Source organism: Boleophthalmus pectinirostris, unplaced genomic scaffold (assembly GCF_026225935.1).
Source record: "Boleophthalmus pectinirostris isolate CB_2022bp ecotype Guang Dong unplaced genomic scaffold, ASM2622593v1 HiC_scaffold_21, whole genome shotgun sequence".
NCBI classification, from domain to species: Eukaryota; Metazoa; Chordata; class Actinopteri; order Gobiiformes; family Gobiidae; genus Boleophthalmus; species Boleophthalmus pectinirostris.
In genome coordinates, this window is record NW_026571175.1 from 5533863 (window position 1) to 5556699 (window position 22837).

The 22837-nt window shown below is 37.1% G+C and overlaps 1 protein-coding gene across 2 annotated transcripts; it reads right to left on the reverse strand.

Moving 5' to 3' along the window:
• Positions 1-1949: 1949 nt before the first annotated feature.
• Positions 1950-22506, reverse strand: prdm1b (PR domain containing 1b, with ZNF domain). 2 transcript variants are annotated; one of them, XM_055157534.1, is made up of 6 exons: positions 22310-22506; positions 15430-15549; positions 9118-9361; positions 5269-6161; positions 4706-4834; positions 1950-3705 (listed from the first exon to the last, which is right to left on the reverse strand). In XM_055157534.1, exons 1-6 carry the CDS (start codon positions 22478-22480, stop codon positions 3145-3147), a joined length of 2118 nt encoding a protein of 705 aa, XP_055013509.1. In that variant the 5' UTR covers positions 22481-22506; the 3' UTR covers positions 1950-3144. The 2 variants fall into 2 exon arrangements, with proteins under 2 accessions (XP_055013509.1, XP_055013508.1); XM_055157533.1 differs by lacking the exons at positions 15430-15549; positions 22310-22506 and adding an exon at positions 10063-10160.
• Positions 22507-22837: the final 331 nt, after the last annotated feature.

A 22837-nucleotide genomic window follows, 5' to 3' on the forward strand; every position in this document is an offset into this window, starting at 1 on the left:
TAAAAAGTTGTGTCTTGAATATAAACTCTGTGCTTGATTTTCCAGTAAAATATAAAAATATGTTTTCCAAAATAACAAAAACATGGCTTTAGCAAGTCCAAAAATGTTACTGATGGTTTTCAGATTGTAGAATGTGAGGATGTCATACTCCCACATGGGGGTAAGCGACCCTTTTTTCCTATTCATACTTTGCAGTGGGGGTGTTTACATGTATTTGTATGGTGGAATGTTGACACAAATCATTGTCTGAAAATGTACAAAAAATATATTATTTATATATATATTGTGAGAGGAACTTGTTTAAAAGCACAAATCAGCTCTCCTCTTGTAGTTCCAGCCAAGTCAGTTCTTTATGTTCAGATTGTGTTCAAATAAAGATCACATTAAAGTCCAACAAAGCCTCAAACAGAGTAGTGCTGTCAGTTGGCTTCATGCCTGGTGAAGTTGATGTTGATTACATCGGCTACAAAGCTTCTATAAAGTGCTGTGAAGTAATCTGAAACTTAGCTAAAAATGCCACTGTCCAACAGATCAGTGTGGATGCAAAACTATTTTCTCCAGCTAAACTCAGACAAGTCAGAGTGTTTGGCCCACAGAAACAAAGACAGTGTCAACAGTCACCTCCAGTCTCTCTCTAAAACCTTCAAATCAGGCAAGAAATCTCTGGGTAATAATGGACTCAGACTCAATAACATCTGCAGCGTTTTATCTAAAAAACATAGCAAAAATCAAAGGTTTACTGTCTAAATCAGACTACGAGAGACTTATCCATAGTTTGTCTCCAGTAGGTTAGTTAGATACTGTAACAGCCTCCTCACTGTGAGACCTGTAGTACATCCAGAACACTGCAGCTCAGGTCCTGACTCGAACCAGGAAGTACGAGCACATGCGACCTGTGCTCAGGTCTCTGCGCTGCCCGCTGTGGCTCAGAAAACAGACTTTAAAGTGGTTCTCCTTGTGTACAAGTCTGTGACATGTTAGTGCCATATGAAGGGACCAGTCTCCTGCTCGTGCCCAGAGTCAGGACTGAACACGGAGAGTCAGCATTTTAGTTTTATGCAGTTAAAACCTTGAACCAGGGGTGTCAAACATATGGCCCGGGGGCCGAATCCGGCCCTCCAAGACCTTTAATCTGGCCCTCGGCGGATTTCCTACTAAAATATTTTAATTATATTTTCTATTAAAATATTGGTAATTTTCTGCATCGCTTAGCATAGCAGCGTCTCCAGTGCCTCTGTGCATGGCCCCTCCCACCAGAGCAGCACAAATGAAGACTTGCCTCTTTTCAAAGGCTCTTAAAGGACGATCGTTTTGACTGTTGACTGTGAGACCCTCATCAGTAAAATGTAAAAAATGAGAAAAGTGGACGCCGAGTGCAGGATTTTCCAAGAAATTTGACTTATTCCTTTTTGCATAGAAGTTAATGTTAAAACATTGTGTTGAAATCGCATTTTTCATCAAGAGTCAATTTTCATCAAGAGTTCATCAATTAAAAAACATTTCTGTAATAGATTTGCGTTTCTCTGCACAAATATTTGAACTTATTGCTATTTTGGGGGTTTATATGCCATGAGTTTTCTGATCCGGCCCCTTTGGGATCAAAGTTGGTTGGATACGGCCCCCGGACCAAAATGAGTTTGACACCCCTGCCTTGAACAGTCTTTCTGAACATGTGGGACAGGCTTCCGCTCTGACTCTGTTTAAATCCAGGTTCAAAACAGTCCTGTTTAGCTGCATATGACTGAAAGGTTTTTATTCCACACTCTTCTGTTTTATTTAATCTCTCTCTTTAATTTCATGAAGATTATTTATGTTCTGATCTGTTTGTATTGTGATTTTAATGTATTTCATATTCTGTAAAGCACTTTGAATTACTTGTGTGCGAACTGTGCTAAACAAATAAACTTGGCTTGTCTTGCCTAAAAATCAGACCAGGGAAGTCACCAACATTATAGAAACCATATCTTTATTAATATGCTACATCAAATATAAAAGTATAGTCTCTCACATATAAACAATCTCAAAAAATAAACTACAATGACAAAAAATGACAAACAACATTGAAAAAACTACAAAATTGTAAATCAAAAGTCTTCAAAATGGCTCCCTTTGTTTCCTGAGAGCTAGTTACTATTAGCATGTCTTTGAAATTATGCTAACAAAACGCTAGACGTAATGCAGACGCAATTTCGTTTGGTTAGGCTAAAGTTGAATAAATACAAAGTAAAAAATGAAAAGAGGACATTGAAGTTGTCAGTGCATAGCTCAGCATCTATTGGCTTTAAGTCGGGTTTGAATAAAAATAAGTTAAAAGTTTGAGTAAAATTTGTGTCGTGTTTTCTCATTTCCAGACTTTCAAGTAGATTGCTAAAAATGTTGGTTCTTTTTCCTATGTAATACTAAGAGACATGACCGAGATTCGTACATTCATTCTCTATATGACCATCATAAATACACGTGTTATGCATGTACTCCACACTCAGTTTAATTTGGCAAATGCTGCAGTGAAATTCTGTTTTGTTCATTTTATTAATAAATAAATAAAATAGTATCAATGTCAGAAAAGTTGTGCCATTACAGTGCATTTTAAATATTATTTTTCAAACACCATAAAGACAAAATACAAACAGAACGCTACCAAATTGTCCTGAGTTCAACAACGTAATATTCACAATAAACAAACTATGAAACTAAATAATGCAAATGTTGAATTAATAATAATAGTATAAAAATAATAAGTTAAAGCACAAAAAGCAAACACTACCTGAGTTAAATTATTCACAGTTTTAGTTTTGCTGTTCAATTTTGGTTAGAAATAATAATAATAAAAAATATATTGGCCAAGACCATCAACTGTTACATCGATTACGGTTAGAGAATGATTGACAGATGCCTTAGCCAATCACAATTTGTCCTTCAAAACCAGTAGCCAATCAGATGCCTAGTTGCAATATTTGTTTAGTCTAGCTACGTCAGTTAATGTATATTTCTATATGAATAATGCTAAGTCTATGGCCTATACTTTGGAGTGCTCTTGTTTTGGTTAACTTGATTTGTGTTCCTTCATCGGAAACCACTTCATTTTTGGCGACAGTTTGTTAGCAACACATGCTAGCTACGAGTCCGTTAGCAATGCTACATTTCTTATTGCGCTTCAGTCTTTACAGTTTTATGCAGGTGGACCACGCTAGCCCGCTCCTGATAGCCCACTGATGGCGTATGGTGCGATGACATGACGCCGGGCTGCCCCATCGGCGAATTCAACACCGACGCTAACGTTTTGAGCAGCATCGTGGCCTCTTTCTGGTCTTCCTTTCCTTCTCCTTCTAGCGTACGGGCCAACCATCTTTCCACGGCCTCCTCCACTTGTGGCGCGGTTGCAGTTTCGGTGAGCGTATCGGCTTCTTGGCTGGCGTCGAAGCGTTCCACCATCTCTTTCATGCTGCCGTTAACCGGGGAGTTCGAGCTGGCCGGGCAGCAGCTGCGTTGGTGGATTTTCAGGGAGAAGCGGTGGAAAAATGCAGCGGCGCAGATCTGGCAGCGGTATGGGCGATCTCTGCCGCTGTGGAGTCTTCGGTGCAGTTTCAGATGAATATACTGGGTGAATTTGGTGTTGCACAGTTTGCACTGGTACGGTTTTTCGCCAGAATGCAAGCGCAGGTGGGTTTTCAAGTTGCTGGTGCTGCTGAAACGCTTGTGACAAACCTAAAACAGACAAAACAAAGCGAGAGTTAGCAACTTTCACAATGATTTGGCTATTGACACTTAGCTAGTCCATTTTACACACAATTCTGAATGCAAAAATGTACTAGGAATAGCTCAAATTACTCGATGCTGCACTATGTATCTTTTTGGTTAGAGGTCTGTCACCTTCTTGTTTCTATGGATATGTCATTGATGTCATTGCTCTGTCTGGAATGTTCCACAGTATGGCATTAAACAGCTCTACCTTGCATTTATTTAATTGCAGGTGGTTTTACAGCTCAAAAATACCTAGAAAAACAGGCATTCTGACTGTGAGCGGGGTTGCCTCTCCACAGATTTGACCTGTAACTTGTAAAAAAGCAATAACATCTCCATGGAAACAAGATCTAAATCAGGTCTAAACCAGGTCAGATCTAAATAAGACCAAAACCGGGTCTTAAATAGGACTACACCCTGACTTAAGTTGCTGGAACAAAGATGTAAAATGTTGCTATACAAAACTACAAATGACCCCAAGAAAAAAAACTGAAGAAGGCAGTGAACCACAGTTTGAGAAACACTACATACTTCACCAACATGGCATCAAAATAGATGCACTCAATAGTTTCATGCATCAAATCAAATCAAAACAAATAGCAGTGAGTTGTTTCGTGACTTGCAAATGAAGACGTCATCTAGTAACAACGCAAGTATTAGTTTAACCTTAAGCAGCTATTGATAGAAATGGGCGGTGCCTGTTCCAACACCTATATGTGTCACACACTCCAACAAAACAAATAGGTCCTATAGTATTGTTATGGAACTTGAAAAACATTAAAGGTGGATCACTACAGTCAGTAAGTCTGATTCAACTTAGACTAAGAATAAAGTTATTTTGGGTGTTCCTTCTAGGCTTCTTTTCTGCTCTTTCTGTTCCTTCTCTGTATCATATATTTACACTACAACGCCTACTACTCCTACTACTCCTACTACAAGCAAGTAGTAACGAGAAAGTACATACCTGGCATTCGTGTGGTTTTTCCCCCGTATGGACCAGATGATGTTTTTGGAGGTGGGCGAGTTGAGTGAAGCTCTTTTTACACAGGTTGCATTGAAAAGGCCGTTCTCCACTGTGCACTCTGAGATGGACCTGAAAACACAAAATATGAAATAAGTTGTTTAATTTGGCTGGTTTTCAGATGACATCAAAATATTAAACAGGGTAATTTAAATGAAAAATAAGTGAAATTAAGTTAAAATATAGTGGGATAATGCCTTGTTACTGATATAAATGATCAGCTTAAAATTTAGTTTTTTCAAGGACTAAACCCAGATTAAATCGTGTCTAAACCAGATCTAACTCAGGTCTGAACCAGGTCTAAACCAGGTCTGACAAGGACCAAGAGCTGCGGTTTTTGGGATGACATCACAATTTGTTGAACTTGCTAAAAACATTTCCTACTAGTACAAAATTAAATTTTGAGGATCAAATGTTCACCTGCTGGCGAAACTTCAACCCATTATCAAGAGATTGAACCTTTTCGTGTTTTGCTTAATAAAAATATTTCACAAACTTTTATTTACCTTAAGATTTGACAGCTGCCCGAAAGTCTTCATGCAGACGTTACATTCATATTTGATTTTGCCGTTTTGCTTTTTAAGAGGGTACGGCAGCGACTTGTGCCCAGGTCCGTTCCTCGGCCCTGGGTTGGACTTGGCCGACGCTAGGCTCAAATTCATCGCTTCTTCTGAATTCATGGAAGTCTGCTCTGGGGAGTGGATACGCTGCGAGTTTGATTTCGGAATTGGCGACAACTCCGGAGTGGCTGGTGCGCCTCTAGGGGGAGACACGTTCGCAGTCAGCTCTTTCAACCCTCCCTGCGGCGACGACGAATAAGGTAAGTTGACCAAATTCGGCGTGGCGATCGGAGGGTACGGTAGCCCATCTGTGCCTAAATAGTTGCCGTATCGTAAGGGGGTTCTTGAAGGTAACATGCCGGGGAAAGGAGGAGAGTATGAGGGAAGAAGTAGCCGTTGATAGTGGGTCCCGTATGAAGGGAGGAGATGGTACGCGGGCTGTAGAGGTCTTGATTGAGGATACATCGGATACGAATTGACCAGTCCTTCTCTGTGTCCGTACAGTCCGTGCAGATGCAACGGGAAGTTTCTAGGTGGGATGGGAGCGCGATCTGTTAGGTACTGTTGATTCAAAGTGTGACTGGGCTCTTGCTGCTCACGCTGGGGGGATGGGATCACCACTCTTTCCTCATCCCTCTCTTCTCTCTCCTCCTTTTTGCTGAAGTCCATCACTTGGTCGTCGGGTGTGTCCGGGGGAGTGTCCCTTTCCAAGATTTCGACGTCAATTTTCTCCTCTTCACACTCTTCCTTTAGCTGGTCTTTGGTCTGTTCTCGCGGCCACGCTCTCTGAGGTAGGTACTGTTTGGTATTCTCTGGTTCGATATCTTCATCAGTGCATTCTGCAAAACAAAAAAAACATTACAATTAAGTAAGTTAACATTGTAAAAAGCTAAAACTGCTCCTTAACTTGCAGAACTTTTTGACGAATATTGCTTTCTTAACCCTCATCATTTTGGAGGCCTTTTACCAGATTTTTTTTCATGTATTTGAGCAAAATGAGTCTATATAAGTTGTAAATTTACCTAAAACTTGGAACTTACTCTTGTTTTAGTTAGTTAATTAATTTCTATAAGCTCCCTAAATTGCTTATTCTGCTTATTCTTAATCTATCTACTATCAGAAGCATGAGTAGACGTTTTTAGTTTCACGTTGTCATTCAAAAACCGCCCCCTCTGTCTCCCACTCCCACGGACCGCACTCCCTCTGATGGTAAATGACGGTACTGCTTTCGATTTGGTCTTCTTGCATCACATTTTTACAATTACCGTAACAGTTAAACTATATGGTATTATTGTACTGAAGTGCGTGGGAGTTTGGTCTGATACCAGTGGTAGTTATACGTTTTTCTAGGGACTGTCATCACTCTATTTTCACTTCTGTTTTCGTGGTTATCTTTGTGAAGCTCAGTTCTAAGTACTTCTAGGTCTCTTTTTCTCATTGTCTGTGCTTGCGTCAATGGATTTAACAGCATACCATGATGGACAGCGGCATAACGAAATATTTGTGCTGATGGCGTCGTCTGCCGTTGACTTATCTATTTCCACGGAGACAGATAAGTTTAATGCCACACTGGGGAATCTGAGGACATTTTTAACTGAAAAATTACATTGCACTGTTTTAAATGTCAAGTATATTCTGATTCTCCAAACTGCAATTTAAATTTAGACATAGCTGTTTTCAAGGTAAACCCAGAAAAAATTCCAATTAAAATTAACATCATATATTTATTTATTCATTTGTGATTTTCAGTCTGATTGTTCTGCAAGGTGTCTATAGATAAAATTGGATTATTATTCCTATAAAAAGTATTTGTTGTCATGTTTCCTGATTCTCTGAACTCAACAAAGGCATCTCTCCACAGTCTGAAACATGTCCGGACTTGCTTTATAATGAGCATCTATAGCCTGCAGAGTAATGCTTTCTTTAAACCTCGAGGATCCTGTTATTGGTGATTCATGACCTTTCAATGTGTCACGTGGGAATGACAACGCAGTAATTGTACTTCAAATACTTAGTCATGCACGCACTTTGACCGGTAAGTTTCCCCCCATTTACTCCACCCCCTCAGTTCAGTATAAACAGTATCGATGAGTGAGACTGAGCTGTCAAGGTAAAAACTGAGTAGTAGTAGTGGTAGTAGTCGTAGCAGTAGCAGCAGTAGTAGTAGTAGTAGTAATAGTAGAAGTAGGAATAGCAGCGAAAACATGACCAAAAATATTATTATACTGAGTTCAAATAAAGTAACTGTAACAGATTTTGTGATTGTGAAAGTTTCTACACCAGCTCTCCTTCCTCTCACATCCACAGACCACAGGAGTTTGGGTGTGAAGTGTCTTGCTCAACGACACACTGTAAAAACATTACTATGAGGTTAGAAACACCTACCCTTCAGGCAAAGTCTTAACCTGCTGCACCACTGCTGTTCCAATTACATTACAGTTTGGAAAAGGTACTAACGTTTACAGAATTACAGGAAAATATTAAAAATTGTATTCATTTTACTGATAAAAACATTCTTAAAAATAAAAAGTAAATAAAATATTGACTGTCATTTTGTTTATTCTACACTGTAACGGTTTATCATATTTGCTGATTGTTTCTGATAACATAACATCATGTGAAAGAATACTGCGTTCTTAATTATCAAGATAACCACTATCAAACCATGACACACTGTTCTGTCCATTACAGTCAGTCACAAATATCCCATCTTTATTATCCCATTTTTATTATCAGAATCTTTAGTCATGGGTTTAAGGTGGTGCTGGACAGCTGTTTGAAGGCTGAGTAACAGACAGATAAGGCAGACGGAAATGCAAGTAAAAGTACTGCGCGGTAATTAGGGAGTGAGTCAGGCTATAAATAGGTGTTCCGTCAAACTTGTTCTGAGCTGCTCGTAAAGGATTCATTTATTTGAATCTTGTACATTTTTTGTAGTTTGGTCAAATTGTGTAAAATTCAGACAAAAATTTTCATGGAATCGTTATTATTATAATTCTAATTTGCGTTATACTGATCAAAAGGCAAAATATTAAGAATTTCTGAACATCTAATTATAATATTAAAAGCAAATTAACATAAATAACTGAATTAGTTCAAAGACATAATTTATATAGGCCTAGTTCTCTCAATTCCTTTTTTAATTTTACGTTAAGCACAAGAATTGCAAAGAAGACGGGAGCAGGTAGCTGAATCTAAACTGAAAGCTGGTGGTTTGATCCCTGCTCATACCTATTCCATAATGCTATTGTGTCATTGGGCAAGACACTTCACCCACTTAACTGCCAGCATCTCAAACAGAAGTGAAAGAACACTATTCTTGGGTTTCAGGTTCCTCTTACATGGATCAATTTGAAGACTTTTTGCCATTCAAAAGATAAACAAGTTTCCAGTTTTCTAACATATTTTCAAACAACTTCTAAGAATTTTCTAACAAATAAAATCTTTAGACTGATTAGTAGAGGAAAACCTGACCTCTTTTTATTTATACTGAATGGAAATAGATACAGGGGCTCAATACTTTGCCACTTTTCTTAACAATAACTTGAGTTTGGGTTTCAGAACAATGAGAAATTAGGATGGTTGCCATAGCGATTGACAATTACCAAATATAATCTTCTGAATGGGAAATCGACCAAAAAAATGCATGGAAATAGGCAAATTAGCATGACTAAACCAGGGACTAAACCAGGGACTAGACCAGGGACTAAACCAGGGACTAAACCAGGGACTAGAACAGGGACTAAACAAGGACTAAATAAACATCCCCTCCCTATACAATGCATTCGAACTCACTGTTTTTGGTGTCTTGCTGTCCTCCACCGCACAGCCGCTGGGCGAACTCGGGGCTGTACCACACGAGCAGTTCCTGGCTGGGCTCTACGGGGCGCAGTGTGTAGAAGAAGACGTCGCGCCCGTTCTGACAGGCGACCAGGTTCTGCTCCGAGGCGGACCGGGCCGGATTCACGTAACGCATCCAGTTGCTCCTCTGCACATCGTAACCGTCGATGAAGTGCTGTAGCTGCCCTCCACTGTAGATCTGTGGAGACATACATGAAGAAAAAAAATATTAATAAAATAATAAAATATATAATAAAAAACACAATGGAATACAACAAAAAATACAATAAAATTAAGTAAAATAACAATAATAAAAATAATCAATACTCTCATATTCATAAATACTAAATTATTTAAAAATATTTATAAGGAGATTACATGTTTTGCGAAAATCAAGTTTATAAAAGCTTACAATACATTTATTTATTTATGCAAAATAATACAAAAACGTGTATTTACAGTTGATTAAAAAGAAAAAGTATTGGATTGTAATGTATGCAGTTACATTTTTGCGACAAATCTCAAATTGAATACTTTAAACTAAAAATTCAAACAAAAAATGAAATTCATTTTAAAACATTATATTATTATTATTATTATATATCATTAAAAAACATCTTAACTTTGACTATTTTGAAAGAAAAACTTAACAAAATAACATTTATGGGCATGCAATGTTACGAGAAATACCAAAACATTAAATACTTGAGTACTGAATAATAATAATATTGAATGCTAAGTTTGAAAAATATGCTATGAAATCACATTAAGAAAAATCAAATAGCATGAAATTAATGTTTTTGTATATACACAGATACCAGTTTGTCTTGAAATTGAAATACAGAATCTTGCTTGAAAAAATAAAAGCCATTCAAATCCATAGTAAGTCCATGTAGTCACCTCTGCCATGTACAATCCTCTTGTTTACTCCTTCTCTCTGTTTGTCTTTCGCTCTTCTGTTCTGTTGGCTCTTGTCACTGCAGCGTGTTCTGAGGTGAAACTTGTGTTGTCATTTGTACTTGTACTTGCCTGAAGGGGGCGGGGCTATTATTTTACAGCAGTCATGCTTCCTCCCCCCTCTTCTCCTTACAGCATTATTGTAAAATATCCTGTACATTTTTGTAGTGATTTGTAACTATTGTGAAAGAATACATTAATTTAGTTTGAATATTGATATATACTATATGTTACATTGGCTTTTTTAAAAAGGTTTTAACTATGATGTAATATTGTTCTCATCAAAAACCTACCTGTATTGCTTAATCATTCTGCAATTTCGGTTAGACAATTCTATATTCTTTTTATTATAATTAAATAAATATTGCTCCTTACAACAATATACATAAACAAACTTGCCTGGGGCTTGCCTCCATGGTGATATGATTGCTTTGCCTGTAATAATCCACAGTATGACATTAAACTTATCTATCTTGCTTTTATCTGATTAAATACATTGTAAAACATGAATTCTTTACTGTAAGCTGAGTCGCCTCTCTACATAGCTAACTTGTAACTTGGCCTGGTGGGATTATTCATGGATATAGATACATTTACTGTGGAAAACATCAATTACATCTCTATGGCAACAGCAAGGTGACCAGAAAAGTTACGCAATGCACTTTTAAACCACAAAAATGCTTTCATCTCTTGCCATTTAAGATTATAATTACTCCAATTTATGTTTTACTCTTACTGTCATAATTGGCTGCAAATGCGTCAATCAAAAAAAAAACCAAATTAAAATATTTAAATGAATAAAAAAATAAATAAATACATAAATAAAAAGCCCTAAACTATTCAATAATGATTTGCTTAGCCCTATGTTTGATTTTACACATGCGCAGTTTTCCCATGACCGGGGATAGCCTTGTATCTCCTGTGTATCCCCTGTAACATGAGTCAGTTTCTGTTCTGCCCTGCCAAGTCTATAGCATTTCTGTGGGCTCTGAGTTAATTCCCAAAGTGGAATTTTTGTCTTCCTTCCGGTTCGCATTCATTTCCTGTAAGCTGTGGTTTAAGTTCGTCGTAATAAAGAGAGAGAAAGTCAGACATTATACAGCTGTGTGGCAATGACGTTGTTTTGGGCCACGTCCAATTTCAAAGGTGCGTGAGTTTGGGCACGTTCCAAACTGAGTCGTCATCACATATCTTCACATGGCAGTTTAACTTTCATAAACAAACAACTGCTTTCACCAATCCTGCTTTGATACTGGTTTAGTCCTGTTCTAGTTCTGGTTTAGTCCTGGTTTAGTATGATTTAATCTTGATGTAGACTTGCTCCTGTTTTAGTCCTAGTTTTCTGGTTTAGCCCTAGTTTAGTCCTGTTCTAGTTCTGGTTTAGTCCTCTGATTGTGATGGTTTACTCCTAATGTAGACTTGCTTCTGTTTTAGTCCTAGTTTAGTCCTGGTCTAGTTCTGGTTTGGCCCTGGTTTTGTTGTGATTGTACTGGTTTACTCTAGATGTAGACTTACTCCTGGTTTAGTTCGGTTTAGTCCTGATCTAGACTTAGTTTGTCTTGGTTTAGTCCTAGTTTAGTCCCGGTTTAGTCCTGATCTAGACTTTGTTTAGTCCTGGTTTAGTCTTAGTTTAGACTTGGTTTAGTCTTGGTTTAGTCCAGATTTAAAGTTGGTTTAATCCTTGTTTAGACCTTATTTAGACCTGGTTTCATCCTGGTTTAGCCTTGCCCCATTTCAAGTTCTGCTTTAGCCCTGTTTTAGACCTAGTCCGGGAATATTAGTGTTCTTAATGAGTCACCAACAGTTATTTTTACACGGCAATTAAATTTTCCCAAATAGCAATAAAAACATACTATATAGGCTGTGTTCACACCTGTCCTGGCTTGCTCCAGGTTTAGTTCTTGATTTTAAAGGGGAAATATCTAAAAAGCACAAGATTTAAAGTGGAATTTTAGTTTGTGAAGTGAAAAAAAAAAAAGTCACTTCTTATTACGGTGGGAACTATACTGGCCCTGTGCACAAGTCTTGCCCCTGTACAGATATATTATATACACAACTGTTGAGGTTCACTGTGAACTCCCTGCATCCAAGTCAAGCGTTTTATTGTTAGGTTATCAGTTAGTGCGTGATAAGCATGCTAGTTGTTGTTAGCTATAGGCAAGTGAGGAATAACTTTTTTAAGACTGCAAAATATAATAAATAATATAAAACAATATTTTGAAATAAGTCATAAATATCTATATAAAGATCTCTTGGCTTAGAATTCTCAACAGATGATTAACTCAAACTAATTTTTCCTATTCCTTCCTTCCTATTATTTTATGTCCTATAATGAGACTGTATTTCCCATCGATCCTGATGACAACTAGTTCAGAGAATGACCTTTGCATCATCTGACCTCAAATCCAGGAACATAAACTTCACATTTTCTCGTGTTAGTCAATTGAAACTAAAGATTTGCTTAGTGAGTTCACATACAAGTCACGAGATGATTTAGACTTTTATACAGGATGCCCTTTTCTCACTGTCACACATTACAGTCACAAGGTATGGGAGTTAAGTCTCGAGTGATGAGTGAACCGCAAACCCTCTACACAAGGCCATACTTACTGATTATACCACTCATTTTGTATATTTAAATTTTTTGCTAATTTTTAGGTCATACAGTTGTTTTAAAGGTGCGCTGTGTAACTTTTGTAGCTCCACCACCTGCTTGTCTCCATGGAGATGCACCGCTTTGCCTGGATTGAACAACAGTATGGCATTAAACCTCTCTGTTTCAAGGTGAAAAGCAGCTGGCAGGTCAGATCTGTGGAGAGGCAAATCTGCAAATCTCCATGTTTATTACAAAAAAAACACATACAGATGATTGAATACAGAAGATTAAAGGTGCTTGCACCTGTATCTGTGTTAAAAACATGAAAATCTGAATAATTTTATAGTTTGCAGTGGTCCAAAGTTATTCCTCATTGATATTACGTATTCTGAGCATTCACCACGATGAGTTTATAAATGCTTTTCACAAATTTCAGAAGCACTTATTAGCATCTGAACTGAGACATATAACTAATTATTAATCACGTAGAGGCCCTTTGATGCCATATTTTGACTCTGTGGGAGAATGTTAACACCTATTTGAATGGGAAACATTGATATAATTAACATGACATAGACAGGAGTCACCTTGTGCGCACATACCAGACCTGAAACCCCATGTAAAACTATTGTGTGAATCTCCGCTGGGATTAATATTGAGTTTTAGAGTCATGCAGGTTATCCTTGAGTCGAGATGAATGAGATAGAAACAATGGACTCTTCCTGCATGAGCGTGTGACGGCGCTAAAGAAAAAAACATCACGGTTCTGTGGTTTGTTTGCTCCAAGTGGTAGTAGAAGAAATAGTAGCAGTAGTAATAGTAATATTAATAGTAGTAACAGTAGTAATAATTGTTGTAGCAATATCAGTTGTATGCATTGTCTAAACAATATGAGTAGTAAGTACACTGTAGAAGTAAAAGTAGTAATAGTGGTAGTGGTAGTAACAGTAGTAGTAGTAGTAGTAGTAGTAGTAGTAGTCGTAATAGTGGTAGTAGTAGTAGTAGTAGTAGTAGTAGTAATAATGGTAGTGGTAATATCACTTGTGTGCATTGCCTAAACAATATAGAAGTAAAAGTAGTAATAGTACTAGTGGTAGCAACAGTAGTAATAGTAGTAGGAGTAGGAGTAGTAGGAGTAGTAGTAGTAGTAGGAGTAGTAGTAATTGTAATGGGAATACATTGCCTAAACAATATGAGTTGCAAATACACTATGGAAGTAAAAGTAGTAATAGTAGTAGAGATAGCAACAGTAGTAGTAGTAGTAGTAGTAGTAGTAGTAGTAGTAGTAGTAGTAGTAATTGTAGTGGTAATATCAATATCAGTTGTATGCATATTGTTGCCTAAACAATATGAGTAGCAAGTACACTGTAGAAGTAAAAGTAGTAATAGTAACAGTAGTAGTAGTAGCAGCAGCAGTAGTAGTAGTTAGTAGCAGTAGTAACCAAAACTTATATAACTTGCTTGTATTCAATTACAAGCAGATCTGACATGTAACTTGGCCTAGTGGCGTCACCTGCATATCTCTATGGATATAGGTAGGTTTAATGCTATACTGTGGAACATTTGAGGCAAGCCAATGGCATTTATATAGAGACCACATGGCAGATCTTTCATCAGAAAAATGACACAGTAGTTGAAGTAGTATGATCATTGGTTTTAGTAGTAGTGGTAGCAGTAGGATTAATAATAGTTAGTAGTAGTTGTGTCACATATCCTTGAATGCAGATTACTGACATATTAAACAATAGTCATTTCCTTTTTGCGTACGAGTTGGCATCCGTCTGTTGAAGTTATGACAATCGTGTGAGAGTGAATCTGAACTTCCCCAAAATAAAAAAATAAAAAAAACTTGAGCAAAAAGCCCTTGTCGCCGTGAGAACCAGTCGTTTCCTCGTTGACGCACTACAGACGTGGTTGTAGTTTTTCAATAAAGGAAGTCAGGCACGAATGTCACTTCCCATGAGCAAATATAGTTATAAGGTCAGCAAATAGTACTTTTCCATTTAAATAAAATCAGAGGGGAAAAATACTAGCTGTTATTGTTATGAAACTTCTGCAATGCTTACTGGCATCAATGGGAAATCAAATGGTTTGCAAAATGTGTGCAGCTATAGGAAATTCCAATTAGGTGGTCAGATTGTGTTTCATGACAATTAAAATTCTGCTTAGTTAATCATATGCTTGTCACCATGCCAGGAATATACCACAGTATAGCAGCAAACTTATCTATCTGCATAAAACAAGCAGATTACGCTATCAGGCCAGGTTACAAGTCAGATCTGTGGAGAAGTGACTGCACTCACAATAAGAATGTATGTTTCTCAGGGTATCTTTTAGCAATAAAAACAGTCATAGTGGAGTAAAACCTATAGATATGATTAATGCTACGCTGTGGAACATTTCAGGCACAGCAATAACATCTCCATGGAGACAAGCACATTACATGCCCCACACCAGAAATATTATGTAATGAACCAGATTTTTATTGACTATTGACTTTTCACAACTTTTAGAGGCCAGTGGTAACAACAACTAGCATGCTAAGAGCACACCAGCCCTATTTCCTGGTTCACGGATGATAAAAATGCGTAATAATTTCAAACAGACAGCACACATCGGTCCCTTTTACATCTGTGGTGTCATATATTGTGTAACCTGTACATTTAAAAATAGTTTTGTTGGAGTAAAGTAGTGTTAAAGTGATTTGTACGTACCCTCCAGAAGTACTTGCGGTTGGCGTGTTTTGGGACAGTGTCTTTGGTGTAGATTTCCCCCTGCAGAGGTCCGAAGCGCGTGCCCATCGGAATGTACTCTTTACTGAACACACCTGTCACCTGCAACACATGAGAAAGAGAATATACAAATATATTAAAAGATTATTCTGTTAACTGACAAACGTGAAGTCGTAATGAATTTTGTAATTACGCAACTGATTTATATAGCATTATTTATTCTATATTACTATTGTAGCCACAGCTGCCCTGGGGTAGGCTGACAGAAGTGAGCCTTCCGATCTCCACCTTCGGCCCTTCACATACCACATTCACACTGGACTTGCCAAAGATCACAGGAGTAGTATGCATCAGAGCCGCTTCTGTTAACATCCAAGTACTAACCAGGCCCACACCCTGCTTCTGTAATCTGATGAAATGCGAATGAAAGAAAATTAAAGATTTCTTATCGCAATAATCGCAATAGTAGTAGGAGTAACAGTAGTAGTAGTAGCAGTATTTGTAGTAGTTGCAGTAGTAGTATTGGTATAGTAGTAGTAGTAGTTGTACAGTGTTAATTATACTTTTAGATCTGGTTTAACCCTAGATTAGATCTGGAATAGACCTGTTATAGACCTGGTTTAGATCTGGCAGTACTAAAGTAGAGAGCCAGATCTTCTCTTTGATGGTCTTTGGTGTGAGAAGTTTGAGAGTCACTGGCATTGTCCATTGTCTGACTTATTTCCTGGCGAGACCATCACGGTATCTCGGGAATATCTATTTCAAGTGGGTATGAAGGAGCTGAGCCTAATCTGATGTTTACGTTTTGCTCCTTGGCTTCGTTCCACTGACCCAGACGCACACAGGAGGCAGGTGACCCAGTTTCTAAAAACAGCTAATCCAAACCAATACTTTCTCTGCCCTGCTCCACTAACTCCTGACCTCCCATTGCTATCACTCACCTGAGCAGGTAAAGAGACAATAAAGGAAATAGAGATGATTGCTTGTTAAATTGAGTGCGATTGTAAAGATATAAGATCTGATAAGATAAGAGAACGTTTTAAATTTCAGTGTTGCAATGCCATATACAACAATAGCAGTCAAAAAATGTATGAACTAAATCCTATCAATATCCATGGTTTTCAGAATGATGAAAATGTAGGACAATTGCGTACCTATTAACAATTGAAATCAAAATATTATACTTATGAATGGCAAAAAGGCTTCAAAATGTGGCACATAACAGGAAGCTAAAACCTATGTACTATGTAAAATACTTTAAATAAAATTAAGCCTTTTAAGTAAGGATGGTACAAGATCTCGTGCCACAAGATCTCGTACACATGAGAAAAATGATCTTCTGAGATTTTTTTCTCAACCGTTTACGTTTGAATTGGACTAAAATGGGTGACGTGTTGGTGAGTTACATTTCTTCTTACATCTCAGCAGTACTAGAATGGAAACAAAAAATTGAAACCAAGTAAATAAAAAAAATTGTGAGTCCAAAATTGGAAACTGAATCATGAAATCTATATATTAGGTTTCTTTCTCGTGTATCCAGTCTCCTATCTCATCTCGTCTTGTCCCATCCCTACTATATGCTACAAATAAATTAAACAGATTGTCATACCCAAACATTCGTATTTTACATCAAGATATTTCTTTACATGATATGGCTAAACAATTTTCATATGATTTACATGATTTACTTTGTCTTGCTGTAATATTTTTGTATTTGTAAGGTTTAATGAGTGACCTTGTGTATGAAATGCACAGTATAAACAAAACTGCCTTGCCTATAATAAGTAGACTAATAAGAAAACATCACAGTTTCTCTGCACAGCAAGTGATTAAAATTGCTTGTATAGCCATTCATGCCAATTATAAAACGTGTCAGATGGAATTAACTCTGACTGTACTGATTAGAATGCAGGTGTGAATAATTTGACAGTTTCAAAACAAATTCCAAGTGACATTTTTTTCAAGAGAGGTAGGAAATTCCACACCCTAGCCAGTAAGTACCTCTTTTTGTTTGAAAAAATGGAAACCAAATTGAAAAACTCCATTTAAATCAATTTAACTACACAATTATAATTCTGAAAAGAGTGAGACAGAGAAAGAAGAAACCGGATGACAAGACAGGATGTTTTGAAATGAAGTAATAGCTGATAATTGCATGTAATTGTGTGATCTTACGCCCTGAAGCACAAACACTGAAGGGTTTATTGTCCTTGAAATATTTGGTTGCTTCATATTTAAAATTACCACCTCCTCAGACTTCCCAGGAACAGACAGCACAAAATTTCCTGCTTTGGTTTAACGTCTGCAAGCGTAGTCATGTCAATAATATGTCAGTCATTACAAGTTTACCTGTGCGTAAATGTAGAGGATATGAGGCTATAGTGAGTCAAATATGTGGAAACGCTATACACTAAAAATTACACTGTTTCTTATGGAGGAAGTAAACGTACAAGACGGGATTCAATTAATATCACAACAATAATTATTATATTAGTTACTACTCCTCCTACTCCTCTTACTCCTAATACTATTACTACTATTGCTACTTTTGATATAATAGTTTACACCCTTTTGCTTATTGAAGAGATATTTTTTTGTGACAGTTACTCCTACTCCTCCTACTCCCAATACTATTACTACTACTACTACAACTGTATTACTTTGCGTACAAATTGTACTCTACAGATAAACTTGCCTTCACACAATTCAAACAATTCAGCATAGATTTTAAGCTTTAAGTGCAGATTTCTGTTGATTTGTAGTGAGTCATTGGTCGAGTCACTAACCGGAATGATCAGCTTCAACATTTGTGAATTTACCTTTTGAAACGTTTTACAATTTACAATTAAATGCAATCAATCTGGTGCTGGCCACCTGTCTGACAGTATGACATCATCACATTCTCGAACTTGAAAACCACCAATGCCTATGTGTTTAGCCCGTAGCGTACCCCCTGAATGGGAACAATAGACTGAAAGTGAATGTGGTTTATGCTGGAGTGAGTGTGAACGGGGCTTGTATCAGAGGTTAATTACTGAAGCTACATGTAACTGAAGCTTTGTGCAGGGAAGCCGCTGGGGCCCGAGATTTTGTGTTTCACCGATGGAGCGTAATTAATAAATGTTGCTTAAACGCTTTATTATAGGGTTTATAGGTGGGAGGGGGGGTGAAAGGGTAGATGGGGTAAAGGGGAGAGGGGCAGTAAAGAAAAGCTAAATAAATGAGCGTTTCTTAGTGGGGTAATGATGCAATGCATGTCAATGGGCCCACTGCACATGCTAGTCAAAATTAATCAAACTGAAGATGTATGTAAAAGTATGTAGTAGTAGTACTAGTAGTAGTAGTAGTAAGCCTTGTACTTTGTACCAGTACAATGAAGTACCTTACACTTCTGAATGTTCACATATTCTCCCTGAAAATGTAAGTTAAAGACTAGGTAGTCGCTGTTGTTGTTGCAAACCATATAGAAAGTATGAGTAGGAGTTTTCTTAACTGATGTAATGTAAATTTTCCTCACACCTCACAAATTTTACTCATTTCAAATGCACCTGCTTTTCATAAGTGAGTAACTGTAGTAGCAATAGGGGTAATGATAGTAATGGTAGTATCAGTTTTAGAAATAGTTGTAACAGCAGCTCTAACAACAAGAAATGAAAAAAAAAGAAGAAAAGGAAAAGATTAGGCTGATATACCATCAGTAATCATTGCTGAGGAATTACTACTACTTGTAGTAGTAGTAGTAGTAGTAGTAAGATTCTGTACTAATACTGTATCATTTGCTTGAAACCTGATGCCTCCTGTTTGCCTCTTTGACGAAAGTTAATCTGAGGGTACAAGCCTAAATCCCCCCACACACTCCTTGCACAATATGTCCCTCTTTGCTTACTGTATTAACTCCACCCCAATGCTCCTATCTCGTTCTGTGCCCCCCTCTTCTGGCACCTGTTACTAATGCCCCATCTGCCACGTGCCCCTGACGCCCTCACTGCCCCTTCTGCCCCGCTGTACCCTCGTCTTGCCATGCTTTGGATTGAAATGCCAAGAAAATGATGCTGAGGTAAAGTACAATTAAATTTTAATCCTCGAGTGTTATTTTGAATGGGTCAAATTTGCTGAGGTTGCTTTCACACTGGTTGAGTCCTGGTTTAGTCCTGGTCTAGTCCTGGTCTATTCCTGCTTTTGATGAAGTGTGTGCAATATAGCCAAATCTACCATAACCTTAAGTTTCTAAGTTTAGTTGTGATGTAGACCTGGTTTAGTCCTCTTCTGGTCCTGGTTTGGTCTTGGTCTAGTCCTGGTTTTGAGGTAGTGTATGATACATAGTCAGATCTACCTTAATCTTAAATTTGGGGACATGGGTATGCTAGAAAATTTTACAATTCTCTCTCATATTCAGTCAAAATATGAAATGGTAGTGGGCCTAATGCTGAACCTTGTGGCACACCTATATATCAATAATGAGAAACATATTGGTAATGCTACAGTAAATTCCCAGTTTTTGTTCACAGAGATTAACATTTTTAGATTGACTATTCTAAATTAATAGAAAGCAAAACGATGCAAATTGTGGCAAAGCAGATTACACACAAACACAGGGGTAATATATTGACTTGGACGTTCTCATGCCGTTATTTTTTAAGACGCAGTTTTTATTTTGCAATCATACGCACAAAATAGAGAAAGGAAAGCCAAGTTGCCGTAAGTGATGCAGAGAAAGAGGGACCACAACCAAACTACAAATAAGGAACTGCAGTTGAAAGTGTCGTCGTCAAAAGAAAAAGAGGAAGATTTAACTGAAGCGAACCGCAAAAGCATCAAACACGACGAACAAGTGAGTGTGACATAGTTCTTGGTTCCCCATTTTCAAAACTGCTCAATATGTGCACTAAACATCTTGCTAAATATTGTTGCTATAGAGCAGGACGATTACAGCACAACAAATAAAAAAATTATAAATTCAATCAGATCAATACGCATTGCTATTTTACATATATGCAAATTCTTGTTAATTAGGGTTCATAGAGATACTGTGAGCAAGATAGACCATTTGGAACTAATTACTGCTTTACACTACTGTACTACTTATTGCGTCGATCAGTTGTTTTCATTTCTTTTACTCTTAAGTCTTCACTCTTCTTGAAAACAGTCCCAACTGACTGTAAACTTGTTTTTGAAGCCAATATTTGTGATTGGCAATCTCACAATTTGATTTAAAATGTGATAATTGGTACACCTAGCTGTAGCAAATATCACAGTTATAGTTTTGACACATTTATCTAACAGGTATTCTCAAACAATGCATAATTTTTCATTTAAATCAGATTTGGTTTTATATGTTTTGGGTATTTATTTTATTCGCGTAGTTTGGTGACTATTCACTGCTGCATTTTAGGACTGGATTCCAGTATGACAATGACAAAGACAGCACTCAAATAACATATTTAAAAAACAACGCTAAAAATATTACGAGGAACTATACCTTGCGCAACCAACATACCGAGGCACAGTCAAAGAGACAAATGCCAAGAAATCAGCTGGAGAATGTAGCCCATGCTACTCACAGCTTACTCACAGTAGCAGAATGATGTTTGTTTTTCTAATGAATTCAAGTGGCTTAACATAGGCCCAAATTAAGAGTCAGGTGATGCAACTTATTGACATATGAACTAAGCCTGTTCGATTGCTGCTGTAATATATTTAATTGAGACTTAAATACGTTTTTGTCAAGAATTTATACAACTTACACTCAGCAATATTCAATAATAAATAATAATAGTTCTCTGTGTGTTACTACTACAACATTTCCTATTAATGAAGAAAGAAATAAAAAAGCACCATTTAGCAACTAGAACTGTTACATCATATTAACAAAGTTACCCAATTTCCAATGAATTTAGAAAGAGATATATAGGGTTTGTAAATTTTTTCAAGAACAAATATAATTTATCCAAAGAATTAGACAGGGAAAACAAATAATAATAGCAATTTTTGAATTCATTTAAAATCTGTTATTCCTCACAGTCAGCTATCACTGCCTTCATTGCATTACATATACAGGCTAGTTGTGCAGTAGTCAATGCAGCTTTGAACAGACTAAATTAAAACAGGGAAGCTGTTGTTGATATAGCCTATAATGACCTTAAGCTGGGAGTCTTCAGCTGTATAAATGTACTTAAATGGAGCAGGGCCAAAGCAGGTGAAATCCAGCTACAGTCAGCGATTCTTTTGTTTGAGTCACCCCCCCATGCAGATGGCCTAACAGAACGTTATGCAACAGGAATTTAAATATACACTTGAAAATAAAATGACTAAAACAACTGTGACTAATGATACCAGCACAAATTAAGATATGAATAGATTTGAATACAACTTCTTTGAGCCAATTTTAGCAAGACAAGCACAAAACAAGTATTCACAACTTTATAATATATGTATACAGTAGCCAAATGAGGTCTGAATTGAATAATTAAACATAAATGGAGTAAGCATAGCGGGGAAATTTAAGATATTTGGGGTTAATATGATTTTGGTGTGTACATTTTAAGCCAGAGTAAGGAAAAGAATCTGTAGAAGTATTGAGATTCAATTAACTATTTCATGCACAATGCGAGGAGGGAATGTAATTTTTCATTTCAAAGATCTGCATATGTTTACAACTTTAGAAATGTTACAGAATTGAGATAATTTAGTATAATTCAATGTGTATCTCTTTCATTTTTTAAAATAAGGTTCATGAAAATCGATATATCTCAGTTTAAGCTGTAGTAATAAGGAATAACGTAGCCATAAATGCACCAAAACAACAAATGCATTCTGTTTATCACTTTAAATCTGATTTGAACTCGTAAATGTCCTCTCTTACCTCATTGTCGTCTCCGTACTGAAAGGTGAGGTTTCGGGGTATGGACGTCATGGCTTTGGGGAGGCTGAAATTGGGCTCTGAATTTTGGTCTGGGACGATGTAGGTGCAGTTCAGAGCGAAATCCACCTCCCTCCAACTGCTGATGTCTGCGGCTCCGCTTTCCATTTTCATCTTTGTAGGAACGGTTCAGGAAACGATCAAGAAATATCTCGACTTTGGTTGGGTTTGTTTAGGGCTCTTGGTTTGGTTTGTAAATAATGCTTTGGTAGAGACACACTTTGGTTGAGAAGGGTTAGGTCCCTCGAGTCTTAGGTTTTTGCTGATTAAAGCTCAAAATCTGAAAACAAGAAAAAAGATAATGCACTTTGAGGTTAAACTGTCTGCTATGTTTCTATGGTGTTTCTAACAGTTTAATAATAAGAGTCCTCTCTGGTTTTCACTTTCAGTTTATCCAATGCACTCGCCTTGATCTGTATGTGCTTTAACTAACAATTCAATAATATATATTTTTTTGTAGTAGTAGTCATC

Coding starts and splice junctions, on each gene's coding strand:
- prdm1b (XM_055157534.1), bottom strand. CDS start 22,480: ATGAAAATGGAAAGCGGAGCCGCAGACATCAGCAGTTGGAGGGAGGTG. Junction 9,362..15,429: donor ACCGCAAGTACTTCTGGAGG/GTACGTACAAAT, acceptor ATGTCTCCACAG/ATCTACAGTGGAGGGCAGCT. Junction 3,706..4,705: donor AAAAACCACACGAATGCCAG/GTATGTACTTTC, acceptor TGTCTGTTTTAG/GTTTGTCACAAGCGTTTCAG.